At 45.2% G+C, this 12,106-nt stretch overlaps 3 protein-coding genes across 3 annotated transcripts in view; 1 reads left to right on the top strand and 2 right to left on the bottom strand.

The window, feature by feature from the left end:
• LOC125516528 overlaps positions 1-4,477 on the bottom strand; it is a 5,504-nt gene extending 1,027 nt beyond the window's left edge. The window contains exons 1-7 of the mRNA XM_048681944.1: positions 4,011-4,477; positions 3,504-3,785; positions 2,287-2,878; positions 2,151-2,212; positions 1,927-2,049; positions 1,416-1,604; positions 6-20 (exon numbers count right to left, since the gene is read on the bottom strand). Coding sequence (XP_048537901.1) covers positions 6-20; positions 1,416-1,604; positions 1,927-2,049; positions 2,151-2,212; positions 2,287-2,386 — 489 coding nt within the window. The 5' untranslated portion in view covers positions 2,387-2,878; positions 3,504-3,785; positions 4,011-4,477. The remainder of the gene's footprint in view (positions 1-5; positions 21-1,415; positions 1,605-1,926; positions 2,050-2,150; positions 2,213-2,286; positions 2,879-3,503; positions 3,786-4,010) is intronic.
• Positions 4,478-5,978: 1,501 nt separating this feature from the next.
• On the top strand, positions 5,979-6,714 carry LOC125514023 (defensin-like protein CAL1). The gene is made up of 2 exons (XM_048679270.1): positions 5,979-6,139; positions 6,225-6,714. Exons 1-2 carry the CDS (start codon positions 6,076-6,078, stop codon positions 6,407-6,409), a joined length of 249 nt encoding a protein of 82 aa, XP_048535227.1. The 5' UTR covers positions 5,979-6,075; the 3' UTR covers positions 6,410-6,714.
• A 2,853-nt stretch (positions 6,715-9,567) lies between these two features.
• On the bottom strand, positions 9,568-10,193 carry LOC125516529 (histone H4-like; the record flags this gene model as incomplete). Its single annotated transcript, XM_048681945.1, has 1 exon — positions 9,568-10,193. A coding segment is annotated over one exon (471 nt), but the record flags the coding sequence as incomplete, so codon positions are not given.
• Positions 10,194-12,106: the final 1,913 nt, after the last annotated feature.

The following is a 12,106-nucleotide window of genomic DNA, read 5'->3' on the forward strand; positions in this document are numbered from 1 at the left end:
CAGGCCTCCATCTCAAGTGTCTGAAAAAACATGAATGGAAACCAAATGATTCATAGTACTTGATGGACTAAACATCTAGAAAGAAGCATTTCATCCACAACTGAAACTTAAGAGTGATCTACTGACCAAGGTCAATAACTTCTGGTCTAACCAAAGACAAAATATACAAGGGTAGCAGATCATAGAACTTATATTGTTGTTAACAAGCCAGAAACCTTCTATCTTCTGAAGAAAAAGAAAGCTAAAATCTTCAGTCAGGGCATACTTTCATTTTTTGAACAATATCAAGTGGTATCGCTTACGTGATCATTCAATTCATGCTTACTGGAAACAAATAACTAAGAACAAATAAGATAACCTGCAGTGTAGGAGGTAATCCTTCCATTTTAAATGGAAAATGCCAAACAGTACATGATACAGAAATAAAATGTTCTGCAACTAGCGATTTTCTCAAAAGAGAGTAAATTGTTAAACCAATTCCCGCTTCTAAAAACAACGATAACCAGGGTAACGTTGAAGATGCATGTGCAATTAGAACAACCATGTATCCTTGACCAACAATGAGACTTACAATTGGCGCAACACTAGACTGCAATCAAGGCGCGCGCGCGGGGGGGGGGGTACAACTCAGGGAATGGGGGCCGACCGAGAAGCAGATTGGGCACTCATCGAGGTTGGTGTTGTGTGCATTGTTACTTATTAAGCAGGTGTCTATTGCAGAGTGAAATCATCTGTTTCTTTCTGTTACCAAGATTTGAAATAATAGAAAGAACAATAACAGAAAAACAAATAAATTCAGGGAGTGGTCTCGTGAAGATGTACTTGACATTGTAAGAAAGAAGAAAGCTCAGAAACTGTGGTATGAAACACATTCACATAACCATTCTGAGTTGTAGCAAGTTCAAGGAGGAAGGCAATGTTAATAAGTTGGTACACCAATCTATTCCTGAGAATGGTCAAATTTAAGGGATAAAAAATCAATAATCTATTCTTACCAAGCTTTTCATTAGTAAAAAGTTCGGCACCCAAATAACTTGTTAGCAGCAAAACTTTTCACTAATATGAAAATAGAACTGCAATATGATCTCTTATGAGAAAAGAAACTGACATGAGGTTAAAAAAAGAGCAAACATAGATGGTATGGCAGAAGAACAAATGAAAATCCTGATGACAGGGTATAAAAACATGATGAAACAAATCTCGAATAGGTAAACCAATAAGTTCTTAAGAAAAATAACCTGGAAAGCAAATCACAAGAACATCAATGTCAAACAGAAATAAAAAATTGTTTCTTAAAAGGATGTCATACTATTTAGTAGTTATAATATCTATGACCAGATATATAGTAACAAAATTGAATAATTTTAGTCCTTTCAACCCTAGTTGATGAAGCAAAAGATGCACAAAATAATGACCTTTACAACAGGTTTGTCCGGTACTGGACAGAGACGGGTTGAAGCAGAGTGTCGTCGACAGTGAAGTGAGAGGCTGCAGCAGAGGGCTTCACGGCGAGGCGGCGGGCTCAAGCAGAACAAGCACGCAAAGATGCATCCGCAACTAAAGCTTGCCCAAATGGAAGAACAATATTTTGGGTAAATGACGAGCTACACATGATAATAACATGATGCAATGAGCAAATAAAAAATTCTTGCATGAACAAAAATGTACATATAGACATAGTCCAGCTTCCACACATGAACAAAAATCAACACTTGGACACATCCGAGCATGAGCAAAAATCTACAAGGAGAGACGAGCGATAGCAAAATCAGATCACCTCTTATGTGAGCATCCAACCTAAAATCCACAACAATATATGGCTGTACACCTGAATTCAGATAAGCATTTTTTTCTGTGAATTCCTACTTCTGGATTGAGGAGACTACAAGTTGTACAACGAACAGACTGAATGAGATGCATGCATACCAGCGAGGAGGGCGACGCGGAGATTGAGTCGGGATATGGATAAGCCCCAGTTTCCAGCGAGGCCGTTGGCCGACTTAAAGTAGCAGGTGGCGGCGACAGAGCCGCGTACCAGAGGCTCTGCATCTGCAAATGTGCCAACAAGGTACAAAGTCATTAAATCAACAAAAATCAATGAACATATGGAAGCAAAGAAACAGATGTCACTTCGAGGGGGTGGCGCTTACATTGCTCAGTTGGAAGAGAGCACTAACATCAGACCTAGGGATTCTGAAGTTCAAGGCCAGAACTGAAAATCAAGAACACCTTCAAGACCTGATCACATCACTTCAAGCTTACATTCCTATTTGTAGTCTTGCTTACCCTTGTATATTTTTTGTATACTTGGCCTTGTTTTATTTGTAAATCCCTTTCTGCCCTTTCGCAACAAAAAAGACCATTTCTGCCACCAATTGGTGGGCATACAGGCATTATGTAATTATTTCTCAAAAATTTAAAACATAGCAGCGGGAGCCTCTCCTGCTGTTTTGAGTGCTAAAAAATTCATTAAATCAATGAAATAATGCTCCTAAAATAACTAAATAATTGAATTGCAAATAGATAACTGGATAATACTACTTCTACTTGAGTTTAGCTTATAGTATATACAAAGATAGAAGTGGCATGCTTTAACAAAAACTTCTGGAAAACTGAAAGTTCACACAAACAGACAAACAAACACATAATGTAAAACGAGCAGATCAGCACACCATGGCAGAGAGTGGGCTCAGAGGCAAGAACTTTGATGAGAAGCCGGTAAAAGTTATGGCAATGACGATAAAAATGAGAGGATAGGTTATTCAATACCTCATATGGTGTACGTGTGACTGAAGATGTGTGTCTACAACCATCAAAAGAAGGTTACCACTGCCTAACGGATATCAGAGTAATGCCAAGCAAGTCACGACAACGACACCTAGAACAGATAAGAAGTAGATCACTATTTGTGAAATAAAGACCACTAAGATATAGCAGCATCATGATGTTGCTTGTCTCCATCGGCTCTGGACCAGATACTATCAGCAAAAAAATAGTCAGAAAATGATGACATAAGGTTACCCGGCAATAGAAAAGCAAATTAATTGTAGTCGATTGTACCCTCATTGTTAACCAAAGTTACCAGGAATTTCCAAGCCATCATTAAAGTTTGAACGAGAAAACACAAAGGCACAAAACGCAAGAAATCTTGCCTGATAACTAAATCGGTAACCATGTAAGAATACCAAAAGCAACTCACAATTTATACATGTTCCTATAAATTAAAACATCGGGTCATAATGCATTTGCTTTGTGCATTTCACACAATAAAAAAATTTGTCTAAAAAGTGAAATAGACATATTTTGTGTTTCTATTAGAAACTAAAACACATGTCACAGGCCTCTTAATTATTATAAATTGATGAGAAAGCACATTGTCCAGTACAGTAGTGCATCTCTGAAAATTCATGGTACTCAATGTCACGCTGACAGTGTAGGGCTTGGAGTACTACAACAACTTAATAGATGAACTGATACGGCATGGTAAAGATCAATTTATCTACCTGAACATAGCCTTTGATCGATCTTGATTAACCATCACTGCAGGCATACAACCTAATGTTACCATCTAGTACCATTTTGATCTCCCTCAGTCAGCCCCAGATTCATGTAATTCCAGAATGAAGCTTCAGAATCTTTTAGACGCTTTCGTTCTTCATTTGAATGTATGGTGATATATGTGCAGGTGACAATTATACCATGTACGCGGACACCTGCTTCGAATGCTTTGGAGGTAGTGTGAAGCACTGGGTCCCGTGTGACTTCGACGAGGTAGTATCGATGATCTGCAGCCAAATACTACACAACAACATGAGCCATAACTTGAATAGAAGGCGGAAAACACAAATCAGCATGAAAACCATGGGTATGGAAAGGAAATAGACCAAATACACACGGACAACGGTTTATCATCAGCACATCAGTTTTTCAATGTAACCAGCGAGGTTTGTTGAGAGGAACCAAATATGTGAGGCTTTTATTAGTTAGACAAAAAAAGAAAAGGGAACAACCTAGATACGATGATGACGGTGCTCTGGTGTGTGATGTTGATGAGCCCGTCGTCGTAGTCAGCGAGGGAGCAGCGGCCGATCCAGATGCCTGAACAGCCGGGCTTCATCTGGATGTCGTGTTTGCGGCCGACCTGGAGTCAAAGAAGGCCTACTCCGCGCCACCATGATGCTGAACCGCGTCAGAAAGCCCAATAGGATGCTGGCTTGGGCTCGCCGTGATGACGGCATGGTCCTCAAGCCCTGGCGCCGATCTATTCTGGCTCCCCACCTCGTGCTCCTCAGGGATCTTGGACAATATTCCTTCATCCTCATATCCCTGCTTGAGGCCGTCGTCGCTACCGCCACGTCCCACATCAATCAGCCGCCGCCGTCGCACATAAACGAAGGAGAGCGGATAGGTGGAGCGGCGCGGCGAGAGCGAGTAGGAGGAGGGGAGATTGCGTGCGGTGGTCGTAGAGGAAAAGCAGCGGAGGCGATATTTTTACCCGGTGGAGGTGTTATCTCAGGACGGTAAGATCCCCACCTCATTTTTTCACCACACAAAACAGCTCACACCACTGACAGTAGACCCGCGAATAAACCTGGGACCACCTGCAGACACTCAGCCACAAGCAAAACGTGTCGCTCTCGCCCTTTCAATGGATGCCCATCGCTTCCTAATCCGCCACTCCCATTGGCCGAAGACAGGTGCTCATCTGGACACAACCCGCTGCTCTCATTGGCCAATGCTAACAGTACACGCCCTGTCGATGTGTACACCGCGAGAGGGTGCCCCATCTGCGCACGTTAATGTTTTTAATGTGTTTACGTACAGTCTCGACTACTCCCTCCGTTCCAAATTATTTATCGTGATTTTAGTTAAGGGAGTATATTGCATCTCATGATAAGACTCGAAATGAACGTGTGCTTGGTTGGCTTAACTGATGGCGAAACTTGATTGTCCGGATTTGGCCAGAAGGTTGAAGAGCTGACACTAGGAACATCACGGGGCTGTTTGGTTTGTGACTAACTTAACCAAAGATTGCCATAATTAAGGTTAGGCAAGTTTGACTAACTTAGGTGAGTGTTTGGTTTATGCCACACTTTACGCAAGCTATTTTTGGATTTCACATGGTATACACATAAAAATGTGATAAGATTCCTTTAGGCTTGCTAACTTGTGGCTCTCATTTTGATGAACTAACTTTAGGCAAGCTTGACAAAAATATATGATAAGGTATGGCAATGCTAGTCATAGAACCAAACAACCCCACGTCTCGCTGATCGACCTCGTGATCCACGAGATCCACGTGTCCTCGTCGTCTCGCCGATCGGCATGTGTAGGTACTGAAATGACTAGGCAGTCAGGGAAAAAGTTGGGAGAAAGCAATCATTCCAGCATATGACAGGCTCGTGATCATGAGTTTTGCGTCCGACCTTGATGGCCACTCCACAGCCACCAGTTTAGACGGGAAATTCCTTCAGCAGGGCACTGCATGCTCTGGCCTGCCTGAGTAGCCCGTGAGATACCGATGTGGAGTGTGAGCATCAGTAAGGTCCTGTTTGGTTCTAAATAAGTCATCAACTTTTAAATCGAAAAGTGCAAAAAATGACTTATTTTGCTAAACAGACCTAACCTATAAGTCACCCCAACTTATAAGTCATAAGTTGCTCTATCCCAACTTAAAACTTATAAGTCACCCTCTTTTGCATGGGTCCATCATCTTTACATTAAAAAAAAAATGTGCTCAGGTGACTTATAAGTCAGGCGACAATTAAACAGGCATGACTTATAAGTCACTGGTTTTAAGTCACCTGACTTATAAGTTAAGTGACTTATTGGAATCAAATAGGCCCTAAGTTAATCCAGCCCGTGAGGCCACTCTCTGCTCCTGTGAATGCTGCTAAGCCCACGACTTAAACACCCACACTAATCTAACCCACGTCGCTCTGCTCCGCCTACTATATAAACCACGCCAGCCCAGCCCATTCTCTGCATCTTACTTGTGTCCATTCTCCTCCATTCGCTTCGCTAGCTCTTTACACAGAGTCCCCCGCAGCAGGCTAGGCTAGCAGAAGCAGATCGATGGCGCTCTCTGGTCGCATGGCCGCATCCGCCCTCCTCCTTCTGGTCCTCCTCGTCGCCACAGGCACGTCCCGCCCAACCCCACTCTTCCCATCAACGATGCTTAATTTGTCACCGTGGTTTTATTCATTCATGTGCACTGCATGCAGAGATGGGGGCGCCGACGAGGAAGGTGGCGGAGGCGCGGGACTGCCTGTCCAAGAGCCACAAGTTCAAGGGCGCGTGCCTCAGCAGCAGCAACTGCGCCAGCATCTGCCGCACCGAGAACTTCCCCGGCGGCGAGTGCAAGCTCGACTCCTTCGCGCGCAAGTGCTTCTGCAAGAGGGTCTGCTAGCTTTGCCCTGCTCGATGCTACCTACGGTTGCTAGATCATCCCGTGCCGGTAGCCTAGATCTGTTCGTCAGTGCTTGTTCCTGTGTGTCCCGTAATAATAGAGTAGAGAATCAATCGGGGTCTCGATGGTCTAGTTGGCCGTAAGTCGTGCTTTTCTTTTGCTGCTTTGTGTGTGTTTGTTATGTGACAACACAAGGTCGTTGTTTCAGCATGGACGGACATGTGCAACGCATCTTTCTGTCTCTCTGATCGTTCGTTTGCTGCTACTAAATTCGAAGAGAAATGCTATTGTTGTGACTGCTGGTACATTTTAATTTCAGGAGACGAATTTCCGAAGCCGCGTGAACATATCTTCTGCATACATGAACTAAGTTGAGCATTAACATGATCCATAGACTCTGAGCATAAACTTTTCTGTACAAAACTTTTCTGTTTAAGGTAAATTTTATTATAGGTATTCAGATTTTATTAAACCAATAATACCATTTTGTTTCCCGTATGATTTACGTGTTCAGTTCATAATAGACAAAAAGCATTGTCTTTTTTTCCGTCGATATTTTTATTTGAAAAGGGAAAAAGGCCCTCTCTGCATCGACCCGGATTAATCCAGGTACTTTATGTCTTAAGAGGTACTACCTCGCCCGGGTTTATTAGGCCTCCTCTTTATTTTGCTAAAGTTTGACCATATATTTAATTAATAAAATTATCTGGCAAAAATTATGTCATTAGAAATCTCTTTATTCCAATACAAATCCAATAAAATACCTTTTGTAGAATGTATTTTGGATTTTGTTAGTCTAGTAAATGGTCAAAAATTGACAAAAAATAAGAGGGGGTCTAATAAACCCCAACGGATGAAGTAGAGCTTGACAAAAAATAAGAGGGGGTCTAATAAACCCCAACGGATGAAGTAGAGCCGTATCCAAAATAATAACTTTAATTTGGACTATCCTTGCCTGAATCAAAATCTAATTGTCTATTTTGTGAGGAAGTGAAAAAATCCATTTAAGATCAATCTTAAGAGGATTGAAACTCAAATTTTAGCCAACCCATGGAAGCCTTGGCTACACCTCGTCGGAGAAGAGGAAAACACCAACTCGAAAAAAAAGAGGAGGTAAACATTAAACATGTACCGGTAGCAAAAAATAGCAGCTGGCAGTAGCACAAGATGATTGTGAGATTTTTTTTTTGAAGGTCACCGGGGAGGGAGAAAACTCCCCCACTTGAATTGTATTCAAATTGCCTATAAGACTTCACAGCCTTTTGTAGGATGGGTTCAAGTGAACCAGAATTACAGGGGGGCACAAGAGAGAAGAGGTAAAGCAAAGAACACAACAAATAAACAAGGGAGAACAAAGAGGGAAAACACGCCCCGACACAACACAAAGCACCCCCAGCGAGATCGAACGGCATTGGCCAGCCGGGAACAAGCCATGGCACTGCACCATCGACGCAATCGCAGGCATCACTCAACCAAGAACGCACAACGCCACGACACCACCTGCGTCGGGGGTGCATTCGAACGGTCACGCGAGGCCGAGACGACGCCACGGCGCCTGTGTACCGCAGGCAAAGTCGGCATCACCAAGCAGACAAACCCATGACACTGTACCATCGACACAATCGAAGGCATCACGCAACCAAGACTGCACAGCGCCACGACACCACCTGCGTCGGGGGTGCATTCGAACGGTCACGCGAAGCCGAGACGACGCCACGACACCTGTGTGCCACCAACAAAGTCGCTTGACATCGCCAAGCAGAGACTCACCAAAGAGCGCAGGAGCAAGAACACAAGAAGAACACCGCCAAAGAGGGGCTCCAGCCACCGTCGACCCCAAACCGGCCGCACCACCACCACCACCTCAAACTTATCAGCATAGCTAGCCTGAAGGGGGGCGCCAACTTTCATCTTCATCTGACCAAACAAGGCGAAGCGCCTTGAGCATTGGCCGTCTGGTCGCCACCCAACAACCCCCCGAAAGGGGAGAGGTAAGAACGAGGAAATCCAATATAGGACCACACCTCGCTAACCCGGCTTCCGACGAAAGAACCAACCCCACTTCAGGGCATGGCCGAGCCAAGATCACGAAGACAGAGCACCATTTCTCCGCCACCATCTCCCCCACGAACCACCAACGGAACCACCTCAAGCCACTGGTCACCCTAGCAAGGCCAGCTCAAAGACGAAGCCCATGAAGGGATGTGACGTTTGAGCTCCACCATCGCCTGATCCGGGAGACCGGGATCCAAAGTTTCGTCTGGAGCAGACAGGAGGGGAGACGAGCACCGCATCACGACGCCTTCAACAAGGATACGGTGTCCACAGGCACCGCCGTCATTGGCCACGACCGAAATCGGAGCCCGGCATTAGCCGGCAATGTGCGCAACCCCAAAACCTGTAGCCTGTTAGTCCCCCCCAAGCCAAATCCACACAAGCAGATGAAGCACTCGCTGCCAGCCCACGAGCAGAGACTGTCGCGCCATGCGAAGCTTCCAGATCAGGAGAGAGAACCGCACATGCTGCACGCCGAGCCCTCCGCACACCACATGCGTAGAACCCCGACGCGCTCACCCGCCCCCATTCGAGTCCCAGCTCGCGGGAGAGAGCAAGGACCGCCAGATCCGCCGCCGATGGCAACGCACACCCAGGCCTGCCACCGCCGTCCACAGCCGAGGCAGATGACCCCGCCGCAGCAAGACGCCGCCCTCACGGCCGGAGGGACTCACCCCACGCCACACGCGCCGATGGAGGCACCGCGGGCAGGGCCACCCCGCCGGATCTGAGAGGCGACGCGCCGACGCGCGCACCACAGACGCAGGCCACGGGGGCGCAACGCCAGCCGGCCGCGAGCACCGCCGCCCTCCCCACTGGAGATTTAAAAAAAACATTAGTACAAGTTTGTCAAATTTGATCTTGACCAACTGGCAATTCTTTAACCATTCGATTGAACTAAAATTCTGTCATCTCGAGAGTTTTAGAACACAAATCAGTATGACTTATGAAAAAGCCACGCAACTTAACTTCAGAGAGCGTTTCTGCATAACCGAATATAACACTGATTTCATTCCATCCATACTCAAATTACAAGATCAGTTTTCTTTCCCAAAATCAGGGCACCGGTTTCCTTGCTGAGAAGAACATATAGAGATGCAGAATGCCACGAGAACACCGATTCCATTGATTCCATTCCATTCATATTCAATCGCCTTACAGTAACTACACACCGATGGAACAACAACGCACGCACTCAGAAGAAACCCATATAGCACAGGGACACAGGCATCACTTTTTTGCAGAGACTGAACAGAGATCAGCCGCCGAATCCGTAGAGGGTGCGTCCCTGTCGCTTGAGCGCGTAGACGACGTCCATGGCGGTGACGGTCTTGCGGCGGGCATGCTCGGTGTAGGTGACGGCGTCGCGGATGACGTTCTCGAGGAAGATCTTGAGCACGCCGCGGGTCTCCTCGTAGATGAGCCCCGAGATGCGCTTCACGCCGCCCCTCCGCGCCAGCCGCCGGATCGCCGGCTTGGTGATGCCCTGGATGTTGTCCGCAGCACCTTCCGGTGGCGCTTGGCCCCGCCCTTCCCCAGACCCTTCCCGCCCTTGCCGCGGCCGGACATGATTGGTTGCTTGGAGGAGCTGGTGCGATTTGGGAACGGAGGAGTGGCGGTGGCGGTGGCGGTGGCGGCGGCTGCTGTAGGTGGGAGACGGGGTCGGGGAAGGGGAATTTAACAATGGATGAGCGTACAGCCGCCGTTGGATCCGTATAGGAATGGACGGTCAAGATCTCGATCCCGGGTGAGATGGCGCGGATCGCTGGCGTGGCCCTCAAATTTCATCGTCCAGTGAGGCAGGAAGGAGCTCCAAAATTTTGGATTTGCCGGTTCATGCTGGTTTCTTGCGACGACTGCGTCCACTTGTTCATCACGTGTGAGAAGTATTTTAAATAGAAGCGGAGAAAACAAAATGGAGTAGATTAACTAACATTTTCTTCCCACGAAAAAATAACTTTTCATACGAGAATCATGTAGATTTCATTAAACCGGTAAACCATGAAAAACAGTTACTCCAAAGTCCAAACAAACTAAGAGAGCTGCAAATATCCTCAAAAAAAAGAGAGCTGGAAATTGTGATATCTAAAATACAAACAAAGTAATTTCTACATAAAAGCTCACAACAAACACATAAAACACGAAGCGGTGACATAAAATCACTTGTCCTTAGTGTACTGAAACTCATGCAATGTACACTGAAATTCGGCACGACCAGTTCACCACATGAGGCAAAATTAGAAGAAAATCTTCTTTGAACATTGGCCGAGCATCGCCTCAAACTTGGAACGGGGAGGATTTGTAATTGCGCTCCCAAAAATTAGGATTCATCTCTCTTCTTTTCATAGGTCCGAATACAATTAGGAAACGTCCTACCGTAGTTGGTCACATCAAACCATGTGGAACCCTAGACTGACATGACACAAACCCCACATCTCGATCCAGGGGTGGGTCTAGGCCCGGGGCTAGGAGGGCTAAAGTCCTAGTCCAACATGAGTGTTTGTTCACTAGTGCAGAACCGGGCAATAGCACCGGTTCGTAAAGCCCTTTAGTGCCGGTTTGGTAACCGGTGCTAAAGTGTAGTCACTAAAGGCCCTCCTCCTTTAGTACCGGTTCAGCACGAACCGGTGCTGAAGGGCAACCACGGGCACGAGCCAGCTTCGGGGGCAGGGAGCCCTTTAGTACCGTTTGGTGTCACCAACCGGTATTAAAAGGTTGGGGGGTTTTGGATTTATGATTTCTTTTTCATTTAATTTTGTGTTTTCATTTAATTATTTTTCGTTTGCTGGTATTTTACGATACTACATATTGTACACGTTATGCATATATATAAATAGAATTTTTAGTAGAATCGATCATAATATATATATAAATATATATATATATATATATATATCATCGAATGTCTCATAACCACCATTAATTAATTCACACGTGTATATATATATACGGGCGGTCTATTCTGATAATATTATCAGAATAACTATTCTGATAACACTTCCGCACTGCACGCTCAACGCAAGTGCACGTCATTGTTTGAACTAAGTGTGCTGCAGTACTGAGGCGAGTGAACTTCCCGTGGCAAAAAACTGCACGCAGTGTTTTTTCTGGTACTGTTTTCTCTCTAGTTTTTTAACCGTTTGTCGGAACGAGGCGTGTAATATATCATTGAAAAGCTATGGATTAGGCACAACTTCTCCATGTTGAACACTTTCCGAGATTCCTCACGGTTTAAGAGCAGTTTTGAAAATGGTGCGAGCCCACAACGAGTGGCAGCGAGCGGTTTTTTCGCATTTTTTTCTAAACCGCTTGTCGGAATGAAGCAAATGATACACCGTTGGATAGATATCGTCGAGGCGCATCTTTTTCATATCTATTTCTTTCTCTAATTCATTACGGTTTAAGAGCAGTTTCAAATTTACTAAATCGCGGAATTCTGTTTTTTTGAAATTTTTTCAAATTTTCGGTACTGTTTTCGCTCTAGTTTTTTAACTGTTTGTCGAAACGAGGCGTGTAATATGTCGTTGGAAAGCTATGGACAAGGCGCAACTTTTTCACATGTAGAAATAGTTTTGAGATTCCTTACAGTTTTAAGTTAATTTTGAAAATCGTGTGGCAGACGACAAGTGGCTGCAGCCGTTT

This window comes from Triticum urartu, chromosome 6, assembly GCF_003073215.2.
Source record: "Triticum urartu cultivar G1812 chromosome 6, Tu2.1, whole genome shotgun sequence".
Taxonomy (NCBI): Eukaryota; Viridiplantae; Streptophyta; class Magnoliopsida; order Poales; family Poaceae; genus Triticum; species Triticum urartu.